This window comes from Halichoerus grypus, chromosome 5, assembly GCF_964656455.1.
Source record: "Halichoerus grypus chromosome 5, mHalGry1.hap1.1, whole genome shotgun sequence".
In the NCBI taxonomy this organism is placed as follows: Eukaryota; Metazoa; Chordata; class Mammalia; order Carnivora; family Phocidae; genus Halichoerus; species Halichoerus grypus.
In genome coordinates, this window is record NC_135716.1 from 25,924,435 (window position 1) to 25,945,592 (window position 21,158).

Sequence of the window (21,158 nt, forward strand, 5' to 3'; positions counted from 1 at the left end):
GACATGAGCATATGGTCAAACTGTGCAAAGTTTGTTGTTAATTTCAACATTAGATATCCCTTGATTCCAGTTGGCAAGCAAGAGAGCTGCAGCTGGAGTATAGGAAGAGAGCTTGTACAGGGCAAATGTTCATCTGACATTGGGTGCTCGTAAGCTAGCTTGGGGTATATTTGAAATGCAAAGATAAAATCGAAGATGAGATTACATGTAAAAATAATTTTTTTATTAATCACCTAGCTCCTGGAGTTTAGTACTGTGGTGAAATCAGTTCCTCCTTAACTCATTCCTCTTTATTCTTTAGTTTATTAAGACTCTTATTGAAAAAATTGATTTGTTCACTTTCCTGTATATAAAAGTGGAAGATTCTGAACTGATTCTCATTTTTTACATTTCAAGATCTTCCCTTGGAATGACACATCATTCTGAACATTAACAATTATTTCTAATAATTTGTAAGTGGGGTGAATATGTTCCTACCTCCAGGACACACACAAGTCCACATAAAAGAATCCTCTTAGTTTTTAATGGAATAGTGTACGCAACTGTTAAAGAATAAAGAAAAAAGTGACCTTGCATACCAGTTTATCTAGGATAGTCTCAATCTGCACCCATTGTGTGGGATAATTATTAATAATGCCTCCTGTCATACTAAAGAAGTATTTTGATCTGAAAGAGAAATTATATATTTATAATTTTAATCCCATGGGCAATGGCAGATGTAAATCCCAGTATAAATCCCAGCTCTGATACACACTGATTTTAGCAAGAAAGCTCACTCTGGAGTCTTCATCTATAAAATTAGAGAAAGTAAGTGTTACCTTGCAGAGTTGTTGTGAGGAAAAAAATGCAGAATTGGCTTCATGGGTATGGAGGCCATGTAGTCACACAAGGCTCCATGCTCAGACGCACCCCATGCTTGATTTAATGTTTTATTGGTCTCTTGAAACGCTCAGTACATTTTCAACAAGGGGCAGTGTGCTTTCATTTTGCTCTGAGCAAATGCAATGGTCATGATTCAATGCAAAAGTACTAACTTAATCCAAATTTTCTTCCTTAATTTTTCTATTCTGGTTTAAGTCCTGATTTTATTCCACCAACCAGAAAATCACTTATAGCCGTTTAAACCAACTGAAATACTAAAATATAACAGAAGCAGGTTATTTTTCATATAAAAGCCAATCTCCATTAAATTATACAATATAGGCCCAACAATATTTATGGCAGAAGGCACTTACCATCCATTCAAATGTTGAGAACTTAAGAATAAATTACTAGTATATTTTCAAGGGTAATGAAGTAACTTATTGCTTTGTCTTTTGGAGGGGGACAGGTTTTTTTGTTTGTTTGTTTTGTTCAGTTTATACAAGTTGTTAAAATGATTTTAGTATTATAAGTGATTCTCCAAAATTTTGAAGAGTCCTCTGGCTTTTTTACATACGTAAATGTCTTTCTACACCTGGATAGTCACACTGGGGACAATGTAAATATCCTAAAACTCTTTTTCTGTATATGGCACATAATGCTACCATTAGCATTAACACTTAAATATTCATAGTGATAGCTTTAATTTTTGAGCTCTCATTGTATTCCAGGACTGTGCTAAATGCTCTACATATATTTTCTACATATATTATCAACTCACACATACAAACAAAACATCCTTCTGAGGAGGGTATTATTATTTTCATGGAAATGCTGACAATATTGAGGCTTAGAGAGAATAAATAACTTGCCAAATCCATATAGATAGAATATAGAACTTAATTTTGAAAACTAAATCTCTTAATTTTGAAAACTAAATCTCTGCATTTTAAAGCCTGAGCACCTAATCAGTGTATCGGTGTTTTCCAAGCTGACATCCAAGGATGTATTCTCAGAACTCATGATTCTGTAACAGTTAAAACTGTGTGTATTCTCTAATAAATAATCTAACTGATAAAAATACATGTGTATTCTGCATCACCCGGGTGGTCTGATACATTTGTCTTTATTCCCCGGAAGTATACCTAGATTCTAATAAGCTAGTGAGAAGGAAATGAGACAGATTTAAAATATAAATTATTCTTTTGCACTAAGTGAAGGACACGTGGCATCATACTGTACCATGCAGATGAAAGTTTCTCAGCAGTTTAGGGAGGGATAAGATGAGGAAGAATTGAATCATTAAACAGCATAGTGTATTTAAAGGCATAGCAAACTCCAAAAGCCTGTATGCCAGGAGTTGGCTCCTTATCCACATTGCCAAGGGCAATTTGATTTCCCGAGAATGAAATCTTACGCCACATTAGATACATGTTGCTATTTTAAATTTTACTGTTTGTGTAGCTTTATTCCTATATTTTTAAACATGTTTTGGTATTATAATTGTGTACAGCTATAAGCACAAGAACTTATTTTATGTTTGAACATGCTTACATAAAAATGAAAACAACTTAAATCAATATTGGGAGGTTTTTTTTTTTTTTACTTTTACTTTAAAAGGAACTTGGAGGAGCTCCGTTGTGTGGCAGTTCTTCATGTGACTGGTTGATTGTTAGCAACACATCGTTGGTTTTTATTATTATTTCACTCTATGTTGTTATTATACTGAATGCTTCATTTTGATCATTTTCATTTTCTCATTAGGCTTTCTTCTTTTGCCTTATTTTTGTTAATGTTTAAGCATTAAACATTGTATTTAAAAGTTAAAGCAATTCATTATATTTTACTTTGTTATATATTTCCTATGATTATTCTCGTGAATTATTATTTTAAAAATCTTTTTTCTGGAACATAATGACTTGCTTTATTTTTTTGATAAGTTAAACCTTTGAAAAATATAACTCTCCCTGGCCTATGGCATGGTAAAATGAAGCAAGTTATTAGATCTGATAGAAAACTGAGTTCATTGAATTTCTGAGACAAAAGGATTATGTTTGGGAACTTATAAGGATTTGTTTGATTTTGTAATATTGCTACAAGCTTTTTAAAGTAATAAATTAAAATTAAATTTGAAAAAAATTGAGAAATTCCCAATTTAAGTAGTTAGACATGTCCTCAAATTTTGCAAAGTTAATCCAGGAGAGTTAGCAGTACCATTTACTGATTATAAGAATGCCTTAATTTATTTTATTTTTTTAAATGGGAAAGGTGATCCATTTTCCAAAAGTGCCCAGTTTGTTACAATTATTGGTTAATGGATTTTACCTGTTATATCAGTTTTCAAAGGCAATGTAGTATTTATTTCCCTTTTTGTTCCTGAAGTTTTTGGGTCAGAGGAATGTTGACTCTTGGGAGGAAAAGGAGTCAAATTAAAAAAAAAGGTAAAAATAAAAAGATCAAATAAGAATCATTCTAAAAATTGATCACTCTACCTTTTTTAATATATTTTAAAAGAAATAAATTATATATTTAAAGGTAATCAATTAACCAGAAATCTACAAACTTAGAATATGTCCTGAAAATCTTTTGCTCTCATCCTTTTCCATGCTATCCTTTTATCCCAGGGACAGGAGGGAAATACTAAAACTATTGTATATTTCTACTTATGTACAAATGTCCTGTCCATGGACTGTTGTTCCTTCTTCCCATATATTATTTGAGAGGGAATGAATCATTTACAACACACAGCCATTTTGTACATCATTTTCCTGTTAGGCTCTAATTAAAATAAAATGCATTAACACTTCCATACATTACATTACTTGAAAATGATAATGCTTTCTATTAAACTGTGCTTCAATATTCTGTTTTACCTGCAGCTGAATGTGGTGCATCTGCAACAAATAATGAAGGAATTTTGCTTTCTCCAAATTATCCACTCAACTATGAAAACAACCATGAATGCATTTATAGTATTCAGGTTCAAGCAGGAAAGGGAATCAATATTTCAGCCAGAACATTTCATTTAGCACAAGGAGATGTTCTTAAGGTAGGTGAACTCAAAAATACTTGTATTTTGATCATTTTTAGTCATTAAGTATATATTACTACATATATATGCATATATATTATGTGTATAATCAACCATAAGCTGATTCTGCCATTCATAGATTTCAATTGTACATTATTTCCCATTTTCCTATTATCACTTTCATTGAGATAAATGTTTTGTTGCCAATGTTTATTTATAATACAGATATTTTTATTTTATGATACATAAATTTTAATGTTTTAAAACACCAAAATAAGAATTTTCATGCCAAGTATCTTATATTCAATAAATCATATATATAAAACATAATTAACACAGGAATGGTCATTTCTTTAAGAAATATAGTGACTATTTATTTTAGTTTTGATATCTGTTAAGCAACTTGGTTATCTCTGTTGATACATGGATTTTTTTGGCATTTATGACTACAAAAAATTTATATTTTATACATACATAAAACTAATGACTTCATATCTATAAATTATTTAAGAAAAATATATATTGTTAATAATAAACATTTAGTGGGGTGCCTGGGTGGCATAGTTGGTTAAGCATCCAACTCTTGGTTTCAACTCAGATGGTGATCTCAGGGTCCTGAGATCCAGGCCCACATCTGGCATCACGCTCAGCGTGTGGTCTGCTTGAGATTCTTTTTCCCTCTCCGTCTGCCCCTCCTGCTCATGCTCTCTCTCTCTAAAATAAATAAATAAATAAACAAATAAATAAATAAATCTTTTAAAATATTAATAATTATAAATATTTAGTGTAAAATTTATCAATTTATTCTAAAAAGTTGAAATAAGCAAAGGTCCTACTTTTTTAAAAGATACAATTTTAGGCGAATAAATATTTCCATACTTGCTGATTCATATTTTGCAAAGTAAGTGTTTTAGTAAATATAATTTATATGAAAAGTAGAATAAAAATAAACACTTCTGTAATAATCACATTTAAATATTTTTAAAATAATTGCATAAATTTTCCTAATTGTCAAGATTTCCTTACCTGGTAAGAAGTTCAACATAATTCTGTTTTCAGAAATCTTAAAAAAAAAAACAACTGTGACATCTCAGGTTGGCAGGGGTAGGGGAACCTTGTTTAGCAGTGATGTTAAGAGTGTTGGTTATTTTCTTCTCTTAAAATTATATAATTTTGATGATAATTGATGATTCTCTAACACAGACAGTGCTGTAGGCTTGTAAGATTTGTATAGATATGGGAAATTTCCCTAGATGTATACAATTTTAGTATTAATTTAGGGCCATTCCTGTTTTTTGCACTTTTCCTCAATAGGCAACAGAAATTCACTTTATAATCTCTTCAACCTCCAGTTCATTGTTTAGATTTTCTTGTTAACTTAAGTTTTATTTGCTGAATTAGAGTCAGCATTGAGATTAATGGGATGCCTAAACCTAGAAATGAGGCAGTGCTTATTTTTAACTCAGACTAAGTATGGGGAAAAATAAATCAAGACATAGATCAGAAGTATAAGCCTAGCCACTAACCTGTATCGCACAAGCTACAATAATAAGCGTATGATTATAAGTTAACAGTTAAGAAGTGCTTCCCCAGGCCTACCACTATTCTTCCTAAAATATTTCTTTACTCTCTGTGATGCTTGAAAAGTATCCATTACTTTTCCAAACTGAATGATGTCTATTAATTGGAAAATTCATTTGGGATAACAGGTGATGCCTTTATAAAGAATAGCCCTAATGTGTTCCTCAGAGTGATTTCTGTCTAATCTGCTGCCTCCTTGGGGTAAGGTAATGTGCACTTGTTACCTGTGTTACCCGAGAATGGTTGAAACCTCAGCAAAAAGTGACATTGTGAGTGCATGTCACATTCAAGGTTCTTTAAATAATGATTTTTAAATAAATAAGGATTTTTATTTCATGAAAATGTGTATCCCCAGCAAAGATTTTTGTAACTTTCCTAGAATAAAGATATGTTTCCCCAAGTTGAAAAGATTGTATACTAAATATTACAATAGAAACACCCCTTACTGATAATCTTGCTTTGGGTTTATTCTGAATTATTTCAAAATAGCTTCAGCAAGCCACTGTAGAGAGACAGTTGGGCATGGGCTTTAACCTCCAACTCTGTCGTCTACATGGTCTGTCCACCAGTTTAAGATGTAAATGCTTATATGTTGTCTTATTCCTCCCATTAATCCCATGGACGACTAGTTCAAAAATACCTACTGACACAGGCACAGTTAGACACAAAGCAGACGGATGTGCCCTCCAAAGGACGGATGATTAGTTTTCAAAGACTAAGGAGCCCAGAGTCCTCTCATGATGCAGGGTGATTTCCCTCACTGCAAACCAGTCCATGAGAGCCCATCCCCATCCCAGCATTTTCCAACATTACACCTAGTGCAGTCAGCTCTTTCTCCATTCAGACTAGGAAATCAGAAGAAATTAGTAAAACTGGGGCATCTGGGTGGCTCAGTCAGTTAAGTGGCTGCCTTCCGCTCTGGTCATGATCCCAGGACCCCGGAATCAAGCTGCACAGGGCTCCCTGCTCAGCGGGGAGCGTGCTTCTCTCTCTCCCTCTGCTACTCCTTCTGCTTCTACTCTCTTGCTCATGCTCACTCTCTCAAATAAATAAATAAAATCTCTAAAAAAAAAAAAAAAGAAATTAGTAAAACAAATAGCCCATTATAGAACCCTCTGCCCCTTGACTGAGAGAAAAACATTGCTTTTCTTTATATGGTAGGATTGGCTATGTTCTTGGGAATAACATTCTCTTGTAATCTCTATATGAGTGTAAGGTTTAGACAAGGCTTTTTTTTTCTGGCTGCATTTACTCTATAATATCACTGTATTGGATTCTGACTAAAACAACAACAATAAAAGCATGTGTGTGTATCAACTTTATCTATAGGTAGAAATGGCGTGCACACACACACACATACACTTTCCTCTCTAAGAGCGCGCCATCCAGACTGATGTCATCCACTTAGTCATCCATCCACTCTTTTCCTTCCCTCCACTTTCCATAAATTACTTTACTTATATACAACCATACTAATAAAGTTTCTATCAAATGTAGCTGATCATATGACTCCTCTAGGTAGTTTATTCCTGGCACCACTACCAGATTTTTCTGATTCAGTAGATCTGAGGAAAACTGTTTGAGTTGGTCTGTGCCTGGAATTTTGGATTTTTATAAAGCTCTCTGGATTATCTGAAAAACACCAGGTTTGGGAATTATGAATATATTCTTCCTTGGTTCTGTTCCTTTCAATGGGCAAGAATATTGAATTTCTCAAACCCTCAATCAAAATATATAATTTAATTAATTATTTCAATTAAATAATTATTTCAATTAATATTTATAAGAGGTGTTTATTATATGTATACTTAAACAATCACCCGTGAGTAATTGCCATTTTCAGCCTGATAAGACAAAAGCTGAATAGCAATCAGAAATACTATCTCTGTTTTGTTGTTGTAATGTCTGTTTTTATTTTCAGAAAAAGACTGAGCACTACGTTTAGATAAGGGACTGTAGCAGGGACAAAATTCAAGGCAATCTTTTTACCACACTCAGTATTGTGTAGTTTAAAGACTTATGTCTAATGCAAAATGTAGACAGAATGGGTGATTATGGAGAAGAGTCAGTAAAATAACTTAATATTGGTTTTGAGAGTCTGAAAGAAGGGGTTAAGAGAATTGTCATATTTATGGGAAACTAGGTAGTTGAAGGACTTGATTAATAACTCTAATAACATTCTTTTGGCAGCATGAAAAGAAAGTTATTAAAATGTTGTTGTTTTTCAAGATGTATTATTTTCAAGCTTATTTCCTAACCCATGTGCTAGTCTTTGGGAATACTACTTGTGAGAACTTTTTGCTAAATTTTCAGTAACTTTGTGAACTAGTTGTTAAACATAGCCATTATTAAAAATTAAATTAAATTAGATTACAATTATATTACAATTAAGTTATATTAAAAACAAAGGTAACAAATACAACTTTTCATTTCCTAATTATTTTACTACTTTTATTATTATGTGTGTTTTTTAGGTGAGCTGTGTATATTATATCTCTATGGTAGAAATACTATGCAAGGTGTCCATCCTTTCCCAACTCTGCATACAGAGATATCACATTGATAGCTTGATATTGGCAACACTAGGAGTAGTTACACTGCAGAAAATGACAAACGCTACAGATCTTGACTTGATCTATTGCTTTGCTCATCATCTATACTTAAGTTTAAGAATGGGTTTTGTCTGTAGCCATTCTGTTGTGAATAACACCAAAATATTGAGAATACATATTTTCTGGAATTAAAAACTATTATTCAATTTAGCTAAGAAGTTTCTCCTGTCATTTGTAAATATGATTTTCTGATACAACATTGTTTTTACATTGCTTTACTTTATCTTGTTAACATAAAAAAATCAAGCAATATTCAGTTAGGAACCATTTTTGTTTGTCAGTTGCAATTATAAGTTGCAGATACAAAAATTTGGCAAAAAAAAAACACTGAAAGTATTCTGTAAAAATCTATGGAATTTGCAGCAATTAATATATATATTTTTTTTTTTTTTTAATTTTTTTGCTGTTTGTAACTTGCATGCTACACATCCCTTCAATCAGGGATTCCCAAACAGTCTATGGGCCAAATTGGTCTTGACACCCATCTCTATAAATAAAATTTTACTGGGAGAAAACCATGTTCATTCATTTACATATTATCTGTCCCTGTTTTTGTGCTACAATGGAAGTATTGAGTAGTTATGACAGAGATATGATCCCCCAAAGAGTCTAAAATATCTTCTAATTCTTTTTTAGAAAAAGTTTGTCTACCTCTCTTTATTTTAATAAAAGTTATTTTTTTTTAAAAGTATGTATGGGTATATATATTCACCAATTCTATTTGTCTGAGAGCTGGTTGTTAAACATTTTCTAGCACACCAGAGATCTCATATGTCCACCATACATATCTACCAACTTTGCTTGTTCACTGGTAATCCTTTGCTATCTCTTCCTCCAAAAGCACTCTCTAAATATTTATTTGTCAAGAGTGCTATATTAGACCTCATAAAACCCTTCATTCTTTCCCATACTGAGTATAACAGAAGTGAAATGATTTGTGACAGGCCAGACAGCTTTAAAGGTAGAATTGGGACTTCAACTCTGTTATATAATCACAAAGCTAAGCCTCCTGAAAAGCTCGCTCTTCATTGTGTCCCAAACTCCTTTACTAAAATATATTAGCTCTTGTAATTGAATGCACATTATATGGCTATTTTAAAGACATAAATATTTTATTTTGAACAAAAGTTCTCTGCTCTGTTTCATTTTATTTTGGAGAGAGCATAAGGTTTAGAACATTGTGCTTTTTCATCAACCATTGTAAAAATTATTCTTTTTTATTTTTTATTCAAACTTTGACATCTCACTCACCTTATTAGAAAAACTTTATTGGGGCGCCTGGGTGGCTCAGCCATTGAGCATCTGCCTTCGGCTCAGGTCATGATCCCAGGGTCCTGGGATCGAGCCCCACATCGGGCTCCCTGCTTGGTGGGAAGCCTGCTTCTCCCTCTCCCACTCCCCCTGCTTGTGTTCCCTCTCTCGCTGTGTCTCTCTGTCAAATAAATAAAATCTTTAAAAAAAAAACAAACTTTATTTAAATTTCCAAATCAACCTATAAAACAAGCAGCCAAAATGAAAATTCTAATATTCATGAGTGGGAATAATTTGCAGGTTTGTGTGATTATACATATGTACATGTGTGATTTCTCTTTTTTGATTTTACTTTCTATGTACTTTCTGCTCTTGGGTTCAGATAACATCTGACTTGCTAATTCATTAGAGGAGTGACTGAGATTATGCCTTCTAATCATGCATTTATTATAAACAAAAAACACAGTTTTGAGTGTTAATAAGCAGTTCATTATGATAGGGTTTGACCTTCCAAATCTAGGAGGGTCTGTACACCAAAACTAATTTCAGGCCCTGATCCATTATAAAAGGTTTGATAACTGAAACATGGCAACTCTAGTCTGTTCTATCATGAGACTACCAGGTTAATGGCAACCATTTGACAACTTAGAGCCTCATCAAGGAGCTTAATTAACGTTACAAAAGCCCTCAATGCCTTTCATGATATTAATTCTTAAATCAACTTGAAATTCTAAAATTTGACATTAAAGAGAGTCTTCATTATCTGAATTAGGTGCTAAGTAACTGAAAATATTTCAATGGGAAACACCAGAATCCTCTCCCTTCCAACACAAAATATATATTATACAGTTATCTTATTCTTTTTTAGATTTATAAATTTTTGAAAAACAAATAGGTGTTAAGACATATGCTGAAAATAATAATAATGAACTAAAAAAAAGGAAAAAGGAAAAAGAAAATAGGCCCAAATAAATAAAAGCATACTTAATAATCCTGACTTTAATCAGAACAGAAATATGAAAAGTAATGATCTCAAATAAAAGTTTTATGGGTAAGACCCAATATAATCACTCTGTACTGTAAATTTACTTTTTTTAAAAAGATTTTATTCATCTATTTGAGAGAGAGAGATAGTATGAGGAGAGGGGTGGAGGGAGAAGGAGAGCGGGGAGCCTGATGCTGGGCTTGATCCCAGGACCCCAAGTCATGACCTGAGCCAAAGGGAGACTGAGGCACCCAGATATCCCTGAAAATTTACTTTTAAATGAAATGTACACTTTGTTCGTTTTATTTTTTTTATTTATATACGTGCATCCATGTCCACTTCCAAAGTAATTTGCCTTTGGCTACACTGCTTTGTCATTTCTTATTACCTTTATGCTTCCATACGTGTTTGAATACATTTGAAGGATTTTATTTACAAGTTAAATAGCATTGGCTTGATCATTACTATAAAACTCTTCTCTCTTTGAAGCCTTGCTAATTAACACTTGCTTTTCATCTTGATTTAATAACTCTATACATGCTTCCAAAATTTCATAGTTGAATTATCACACTTCATTTTACTTTTATGATTATAGTGGTGTTTCTGTGTTATTTGTTTTCTACCTCTTGACTTTACATTGTTAAATAAACTGTAGTTAATGAATTTTGGTGCTGAATTAGATCCTTCCTGCTGGGTTTAAGATGTATATATATTTTTTACTATTAGCCCTTTTCATTCTTTTTCTTTCAATCATTATTTTTAAAATGATGTATTAAAGACAGTTTCTTTTGGAAAAGAAAAAAGTATGCTTCTCACTTAAAAAGTAGAAAGACACAATGTAAATGTCTTTCTGGGGACAGACGATATTTTTTAAATTCCCTTCATTTTAAGAATGATGTCTTGATTTTTTTAAATTTTATTCCCAGCACCTAATACTGTGCATAGAACTAAATACGAGTTGAATTATTTTGTTACTTTTTTAACATTGTTACATAAAAAATGATTTTCATGTGTAAAGTGAAGGTTTCTCCCATGATTCAACTTTTTTTTGTTTTATTGCCACTGAAAATTTAAGAAAAACATTAGGAGAGACTTTTAAAAAAATTAAAAACAGAATTCAAGAACCAATTTCTGTTTACTCATTGACATCAATTAGTTGTTTAATTTATATCGCCCCTTTATTTGGCTATTTCTAAGAAATGAAGTTCCTACAGTGTATCCATGCATAAAAGCAGAACTAGTTGAACCCAAGAAACAATTATTTATATTTAACATAAGAATGAAGTTACACGCTGGTGAAAAGAAGGGAAATAAAAGGAAAATATTCTTTGGGGTTACCTAGACAATATTAACCACAAATAAGATCCACTGGATTTGCTGGTTAAATGGTTTGTTTGTGAATTTATAGCTCTAAACTTAGAACTTATGAACTATATTATATAGATAGTCATAAAATAAATGTATTCAAAAGCAGTTTCTGAGAATATTGAACATTTGAAACTCACAGACACAAAAGGGTTTTCCAGCAAGCGTGTTGCCTTGTCTCTGAATTATCACTGGTGACTACTGTTCTTAAGAAATCAAAAGTTTACTCTTATGTAATCAAAAAACAAAATTCCTGAGCTAACAAACCTCAACATTTGGTTAAGCTTTGTTGAAGATAAATAACTTCTTGCTGATAACTAAAACAGAAACTTACTTGTCCGGTAAGTTCCACCAGGGTGTTCAAGGTACTCCTGTATAATTTTAGGAAATTTGTCCATGCAGCTCTCTAACTAGTGCTTTAAACAGTCAACCCACTTTTTTTTATTGTTGTTTTTTTGTTTATAATTGACAGAAAAACCTTTCAAAAGAAGGGAGAGAACAGTAAAATGTTTTATTTTAGGAATTCCATGACCATGTTGGCTTGAGTTCAGCTCTCAACCTTCTCCCTCTATTTCTACCTTCCTCTCTAATTTATTGCTAATACAATAAATAAGCTGGTGGAGCCCGGAGGTGCCTATGAAGCTGCAGATTCCCTCAATGACATAGGGAAAGAGCAGAAGGTCCTGGTGATAGAGACTTCAAAATTCCTGTGCAGAAAAGGCATAGGGTAATGTGGTTTGAAGAGGACCCCAGGGGCCCTGAACACAAGCTACATTTTTATAGAATGTTAAACAAAATTTTATCTCTAGTCTTTATAACACTTAAATCCTATATCAATAATAAGGAAATAAAATCCTATAAATAGCAAAAGATACATAAATACATACTTAAGGGGAATTCAGTAACAGAGGGAAGAAAGACCAAATTAAATGCATGGAGCAGGTGGTATATATTGAATTCAAACTGTGGGAACATTAAGAGAAATTTGAAAATAAATTTAAAATTTTTGAAAAAATCTTAAGATTATGCAATTAGAGTGCTGAGAGAGAAGAGAGACTTTCTAAAGCTTGACCAATGATTTTAAAATTTAAGATTTTAAATAAATTTTTTTATAGCTTTTATTTATTTAATTGCCAGAGAAAGATAGAGCTCAAGCAGGGGGGAGTGGCAGGCAGAGGGAGAAGCAGGCTTTCCACCCAGCAAGGAGCCCAACGCAGGACTTGATGCCAGGACCCTGGGATCATGACCTGAGCCGAAGGCAGGCGCCCAATGGACTGAGCCACCCAGGCATCCCTAAAATTTAAGATTTTAATAGAAGCCCTAAAAAGAGATTAGTCACTGCTGAAAATCTAATTGTTCATGTGGAAGATCCAGTGGAAGATTGTTTACAATACAGAGGGAAAGATAGATGCGAAGAGAAAAGATAGGAGAATTACAATACAGTTTTGGAGACTTAACATACAAGTAATAGGCATTCTAGGTGGAAAATAAAAGGATCATATAAATAAGGAGTAATTAAATAAACAAAAACTCAAAGATAGTTTCTTGAGTTGAAAAAATCTTAAGCCTGTAAATAAAAAAGTCTCGTTATTTTATTTGAATAATCCAGATATTAGAAATACAGTGAAAATTTCCCAATCTATTTTATTAAGTTAACATAAATCGAATACTAAAACCTGATAAAGAAGGGCACCTGGGTGGCTCAGTCGTTAAGTGTCTGCCTTCCGCTCAGGTCATGGTCCCAGGGTCCTGGGATCGAGCCCCACATCGAGCCCCGCATCGGGCTCCCTGCTCCGCGGGAAGCCTGCTTCTCCCCCTCCCACTCCCCCTGCTTGTGTTCCCTCTCTCGCTGTGTCTCTGTCAAATAAATAAATAAAAATCTTAAAAAAAAAAAAAAAACCTGATAAAGATTTGAAAAAAAGAAAAAATATAAAAACTACACAAGAATTTTCATTTATAAATTATAGAAAACATTCTACATAGATTATAAAATTAAACCCTAAAATTTAGCCCAAGAAAATTCTATCACACAGATTAGCATAATAATAATGAAAATTTCCATTGCGTCCCATCTAACTGCTTTCTTTTTTTTTTAAGATTTTATTTTTACTTATTTGTCAGAGAGAGAGACAGAACACAAGCAGGGGGAGAGGCAGGCAGAGGGAGAAGCAGGCTCCCCGCCGAGCAAGGAGCCCGATGTGGGACTCGATCCCAGGACCCTGGGATCATGACCTGAGCCAAAGGCAGCGGCTTAACCGACTGAGCCACCCAGGCGTCCCCTAACTGCTTTCTTTTACATGACATGAACATGAACATGATGAATACCACTTTGGGGGAACACTGGTATTACGGCAAGGTCACTGGTTTAGGAGTTCAGCAACATAATTTTTACACTAATACCAGGTTAGAAGTAAAGCAGTTTCAGGAAGGAGATAAGTAACTTTGAGCAGCATTTCTCAACTTTTTCTATTCATTATCATTCATCTAATGAGCCCCCAACCCCATGAAACTAAATATTATAGAATAAAATTGGTCAGATAGAGTGATCTTTGTAGCACTACTAATCATCGTAAGACATAAGACTTCATCACAAGCAAGAACCAATTTTCACTGCCTTGGGGGAGTGGGGCATAAGTGCTCCATTGAAAATTCATGCCTAAAGGCAAAAGAATGGTAACATGCAATGTTGGTAAACCTTCCACTTAATTTCTGTATACTTTTTTGGAAATAATATGGCTATATCTGAACATTTTAGCTCAAAAATCCCATATATTGGAAACTTTCTTATGAAAATACAAGTACCAAAAAAATGCGAGGTATATGTAAAAGGTGTTTATTTCAGTATTGCTCTTAGTAACAAAAAACTTGAATTTATTAATATGGGAATGATAGTTGTGGTAGCGTCACTGTGTGAAATATTGCACAGCTCTCAAAAGGCAGAGTCTGTATCTACTGACCTGGAGAGATGTCTGTCATGAATGGATAAAAGAAAAGCAAATTAGGATATAATGAGAAGTTACAACTTCAGAAGAATGAGATTTACATGGGGATGTTTGAGACTCATCAGTTTTGTTTTGTATGTTTTTGTCTTGTTAAATTAGTTTCTAGGGCGCCTGGGTGGCTCAGTTGTTAAGCATCTGCCTTCGGCTCAGGCTCAGGTCATGATCCCAGGGTCCCGGGATGGAGTCCCACATCCGGCTCCCTGCTCCGCGGGAAGCCTGCTTCTCCCTCTCCCACTCCCCCCTGCTTGTGTTCCCTCTTTCGCTGACTCTCTCTCTGTCAAATGAATAAATAAAAATCTTTAAAAAAAAAAAAATTTAGTTTCTAAAAACATTTGGTACTCAATGTTTTTTACATGTCAAAAATGGATTAAGTTAAAGGAAATAGGTAAATTATAGAAATTGCAAAAGAAGCAAGTATATTTTATATTAATTATGTTATTAGAAAAACAGGTACTTGACCCTCTTGAGCAAGTTGCAGAAAAACAACCAATCAACCTTGGAAACCAGTCTTTCTGTAGATATCCTCAATTTGAAATGCCATAAAAAAAAAAAAGCATTATATTTATAATAAGACCAAAAGTTATATAATATGAGTACTTAAGGCATACTGAGCTTGGAATTTTAAAATTATCCATGTGGATTCTAACTTTCTTAGCTTGATATATGTAGGAATTAATATATGTAATTGTCCTTGGGGAACATGAGTGATCTGATTTAGGAAGAATATGATAATTTCCTCTTCTTCATAAATATAAACACATGATTGGAATTGGTTTTTATTGGCACATTTACATTTTTAATTATAAATGTTTTGCAGATTTATGATGGAAAAGATAAAACGACTCATCTACTAGGTGCATTTACTGGCGCATCTATGAGAGGATTGACACTTAGCAGTACTTCAAATCAGCTCTGGCTAGAATTTAATTCTGATTCTGAAGGGACAGATGAAGGTTTTCAACTTGTCTATACCAGTAAGTATTTTGGAAGAAAAAAAATGGCCAAACACTGAGGCTGAGTATTTATTAAATAATTACAATTTACCAGATGAAATAATACCCAACATTTGATCGTGAATTTGAAGTGTAAAACTACCTTCTATATATATAATTTTATTTGACCTTAACAACAATTCCATAAATTACAGGTATTCTAACTGTTGCAATTTCACATTGAAACAGCTAAGGTTCAGAATGGTTAAGTAATTTGTGGCTTATTTATTTACGTATTTTTAAAATAGCAGTATTCTCCCCATCCAATATTTTAAAAATATAATTTATTTTTTTAATAGATGAAAATTCAATGTTTGCAATGTGTGTAGTTATATGTTGGACAGTCATTAACGATAACTGGATGGTTTCAGATGAGTGTACATTAGAGTTAAGTTTTTATTTTGTTTTGCTTTTTGTTGAATTGATTTATTAAAAATAAATTCATACAGAACTATTGCATTATACTTCAGTTGGCTATTCTGACAATTAAACAAGTAGGAGTTCAAAGACTGAGAACCATGGGTTGATGGGTTATATCAATTGTTAAATGAATTAACTGAATTTATTTTACCAGTGTCATAATATAGGAAACAGACTTATTATATCTATCAACAATAAATTATATTCAAGTAATATATCTATTGAGTTTCTACTCTGTAAGACAGTACACTAAGAAAGATAGTACACTAAGAAAGTAAAGCTCATGTAAAACTGGCTGTGTGTTCAACAAATTAAGAATCAGATCAAATCAGTTCTTGGAAGTGCAGAATGGTCATTTAATTTAGGAAAATCAACTAAGCAACAACATTCAGAAATCTTTACTTTTAGCATATTTGAAAAAGATCTAATGACCCCTATAAATTTTCTCAAGAAGTCAGATGAATGGAAACTATTACAGAAACTGGAAAATTAAAATTATTACAGTATCAAAGATATGAGATCCTGAAGGGAATTTGAATCAAATTATTGTTTGTGAAAATATTCTTTCTTAATGATATGAGAAGTAGGAGACAAGAGAGTATATTATATTAAAATTGTATTGTATTTAAAAATCTGATGCATATAAGTAAGAGATTACTCTTGCTCCCTGTTTATTTCAAGGCTTTTTTCTACCTGTGCTAGAATTGTTACATCATTATCATAACAAAACCTAAATTAACAAAATGAATGTTCAATTCATATTTTTAAATCCTGAGAACTGTTGTGTACAATGCAATTTTTTATGAAGTACTTCCGAAGACAAATGAAAATCCAAGCAAATTGTGTTTACAGATATTACTATGTATATCACGTAGTATGTTGTCCATACTATGTGATATACTAAAAGTAATAGTATTGACAATTATTGCTCAAATATAATTGGTGTGATCTGCTCAGAAGGGCACATTTTTTCAATATGCTTTTCTCTGCCCCTTTCTCTGTTTTGTAACAGAGTTGCTGACATTTTTCAAGTCATGGCTCACTGTTTACATAATGATCTTTCTTTGCTCTGCATCATTTTGCATTTCTCCTCATCTAAAATGTTAATGGGTGTCATAGGAAAAAAACCTAGATTTCCTTTCTGGATATTTAAATTCTATGTAACGTGAAATTATTGGTGCAAAGATATTAGACATTGTAGGACATACCTGCATTTAAAATTGTGTGGGGTGGTTAGGTGTCTAGAATGAGTCAAATCATTGATCTTATTGTCATTGGTATGAGCTCCTACATGTCAAAAGAGACATCTTAAAAAGCAAATATTTGAAATCACTCTTCTTTTCTTAATGACTCTAGTTGTTCATTATAGAATGTGTGTCATTATGAAGATGGAAAGCTGTAGAATGGGGAAGAGAATATAAAAGCAATTATTTTTTTTTAAAGCGTAGATATACATCTATAAATACTTTTCAGTCTCAGAACTGAAACTAAAATGTTTCCGTCTCAGATCTGGAACTGAAATGTATAGCCTACTTCCAAGTTGTGATATCGGTGGATATCACCAGGTCAGCGAAGGGTCCTCTGATTTTCTGAATCAACAGCGGTGTTCTGAGCCCCTTTTGGGGAGGGTCCTGGAATTAGTAACACATCTGTCCTTAATTGTATTTGTTCCAAGGGTTTACTTCTGATTTTGACAATGGCAATCTTTCTCCATATCTGCATTATCTTAATAGCTAACCCCAGATTTCCTAGCTTTTATGGAAACTTATTCCCACTCTCCAAATACGTTTTTGTTTCCAGCCATAGCACCCGTGCCAGGCTGCTTTCTCTTACAGGTTAACAATTGTCATTGGTGTGCCCCCCCAAACCGAAGCATCAACTGAGCCTTTGAACTTTAAGACTCATCTTTGATCTTTTCCCACTGATGCTTACTTACCCTGACTCCTTCAGTCAGAGCTAGCTTACTTTTTAACATTTCATTTGCAGAAGTTTCTGTTCTCAACTAATATAAGTTATCACACTGTACTGTCGTTACACTTTTTTGCAAACATATTGTGCATACTTCTTCAGGGGGCCATTTCCTCTCTTCATGTCTTAGTCAGTTTTAGTTCAATTGCATCTCTTTACATATTCTTAGTAAATTAACATGTGGTCTGAATACTGATTTTATAAAATGCCTTTGTGTTATAGAAGAAGATTCTACAAGGGCACATATTTTAAATATTCATAAACTTCTTAGAGGCAGTAATTAATTTCTTAACATAAAAGAATTTGCTAAGGTGCCCAAACATGGGGGAAAATGTAAAAGACCATGTTTTTGTATATGAATTCTTGTATCTGGTTATTTCTAAATCTAATTCTACCCTGCCATTGTGTGTTGTGTCCCTCCTTACAATTATCCAAACTTAGCCTCTGAAACATCTGAGAGAACCCTTTGTGATGTAGAGGAGTTCCCAGGATTCCCATTAAGAGAATTAGAAACAGAAGAGAGAACAGTTGGCTCTAGGGCAGATCAAGTAAGAATTCATAAATGGGATGGTATTAAAGGTTGGGTTGGTGGGTCGCAAAAAGAAATGGTGGGGAGTATACCAGGTAAAGAGAATAGGATAAAGAAAGGCACAGAGACTACTAGAAAGATCCTGTCAAGCACATTCAAGGCAAATACAGCAAATAATCCAATTCGGATTAATCCCATTTACCTAGCTCCTCACAATTCTAGCGTTAACACAAACAGGCCTTTTATGAGCAACCTTATCTAATGACAGGTATCTTATCCAATGATAGTCACTCTCTGTCTTTCTGCTGTCCATTTTGTTGCCTTGTGTGGTTGCCTGGTTATTTTCAGTTTTAGGTAGAGAGAAACACATTTGGCTGAGAAAAAAATGAGGAAATATTTTAGAACAGAACTTTTTAAGGTACATTTTATTTCAATTGTCTTATTGGCCCATTCATTATATAATCATTAAGAGTAGCAAATGGACCAGTGGAAACAGTAGTTGAGATGTTGCTTTTGGTTTCAAGTAATGGAAAACCTAACCATAACTTAAATAACCAGGATTTATTTTTCTCCTATAAGACAAAAGATGAGAGACAGGTAGGTAGGTTCTTGATTCAACTGTCCAACCTCGGCAACAAGTGTCCTGTCCCAGCTCTCTTCTGTGGCATCCCTAGAGTGTTCATTTTTTGTCCTAATGCTTGTGATATGGTCACAAGATGCTGCTTTAACTCCAGGCATATTCAAGGCAGGGAGAAAGAGGGAACAGGAAGTGGCAACCGCAAATGCTCCTTTATCAGCAATGAAATTCTTCTGTCAGACATTCTCTTATCTCTGTGTTCAAAACTGAGCCATGTGGTTATACCTGGATTTCCCAGCAAGACAAGCTGGGAAATGAATTATTTGGCAGACTAAATAATTGACTTAGTATTAGACCACCATGTTAGACTGCCTGATACGATTCTTTTACTGCTGAGAACAAAATCAGATTGTTTGTGAGGAAGAAGAGAAGAGATATTGAGAATACAACTTACGGTGTCTACTACAATGTACAACTCTAACAGTTATTCCAAAAAAAAAATAATAAATCCATAGACGTTGCATCAAATATATGCCTCTGCGATTAATGGTATTATGGTATTATGGAAGCCCAGGCTCTTGGGTGTTTAGAAAGGAAAAGCATTTGGTTTACCCATTATTAATAATTTTAGCTCTACTACACTAAGAAGACAGTGAGCTTCTTTCACTCTTCTTCATCAATAAATAAATTATATACATACTTGTGAAAATGCTACACCACACTTGAAGGGACAAACTCTCCCATTCCTTTATTTTTCTAAAGCAAATTAAATCTCTTCAGTCATTATCCATTAAGATAAACATAACAAAAACATAACATTAAGAGTTGTCAAGAATAGGGCGCCTGGGTGGCTCAGTTGGTTAAGCGACTGCCTTCGGCTCAGGTCATGATCCTGGAGTCCCAGGATCGAGTCCCGCATCGGGCTCCCTGCTCGGCAGGGAGTCTGCTTCTCCCTCTGACCCTCCTCCCTCTCATGCTCTCTGTCTCTCATTCTCTCTCTCTCAAATAAATAAATAAAATCTTTAAAAAAAAAAAAAAAAGAGTTGTCAAGAATAATCTTATTTAGCCTTTGTGGGGCTATCCTTCTCCCAGATAAGTTTCTCAGTCAGCTCTATCAAGTTTGACTAGAACAACTGAAACCTAGATAGCTACACTGGTTGAGTATAAAATGGCATGATAAACTTGGTGAGACCTTGACTACCATTAGGGAATCAATCCCACTACTCAACCTCTCAGAATTGACTCCCTCTTAGATTCAGGCCCTTCTTCCATTCTTCTCAAATTAATGGCTATCATATGCTCTTGCCCTGGAGAAATCTGAAACTCATCCCAAATAAAGATAAAGATGAAACATATTTTTTAATACAAATTAGTCAACAATTTCCCTGTGACCCCTAAAGGCATAGCTGCATTTCCTAGAGGGAATGGGGGAGTAAAGAGAGAGAAAACTACCATCTCCTTCTAAAGTTGGAAGAACAGATCAGAAATTAAGATATCATTATAGTATCCTTCTTAAAGTATCACTCTGTTCTGGATCACTCTGTAATAGAACTCAGCAAAACCTGATAGGATAACCTCACCAGACTTCTTCAGCCCCTCAATGCACATTTCAAGAAGGCAGTTGTAAATCCAGTGTCTTTCACTGAAGACTAAGTTGTAGAAATGTCATTTCTATTTGGTCATATGTCTTATCTTCCCTTTTATTCCTGTACTGGAATTATATTTATTATGGAATCATAGTTTGTCTTTCCCCTCTGGAATGTTTTATGCCCTGGAGATAAAGAGAACAGTGAATATACAAAGTTCCTGCTCATGGAGCTAATTTTTAGTGGGACAAGACAGAAAAGAAAGACAAGAACAAAGGATAAGAGACTGCTAACTGAGCAATAGGAAAGATAATATAGGAGATGGGGCTACTGTAGCTAGTTGGTTCAGGGACTCCATCTCAGAAGAGGTATTACTTGAGTTGATTTTGGAATTGTAA

At 33.7% G+C, this 21,158-nt stretch overlaps 1 protein-coding gene across 6 annotated transcripts in view; it reads left to right on the forward strand.

Annotated features, from left to right (window-relative positions):
- CSMD3 (CUB and Sushi multiple domains 3) overlaps window positions 1–21,158 on the forward strand; it is a 1,190,044-nt gene that overhangs the window by 852,498 nt on the left and 316,388 nt on the right. For all 6 annotated transcript variants that reach the window (XM_078072078.1, XM_078072080.1, XM_078072079.1 and 3 more), the window contains 2 exons: window positions 3,741–3,910; window positions 15,506–15,662. In XM_078072078.1, coding sequence (XP_077928204.1) covers window positions 3,741–3,910; window positions 15,506–15,662 — 327 coding nt within the window. The remainder of the gene's footprint in view (window positions 1–3,740; window positions 3,911–15,505; window positions 15,663–21,158) is intronic.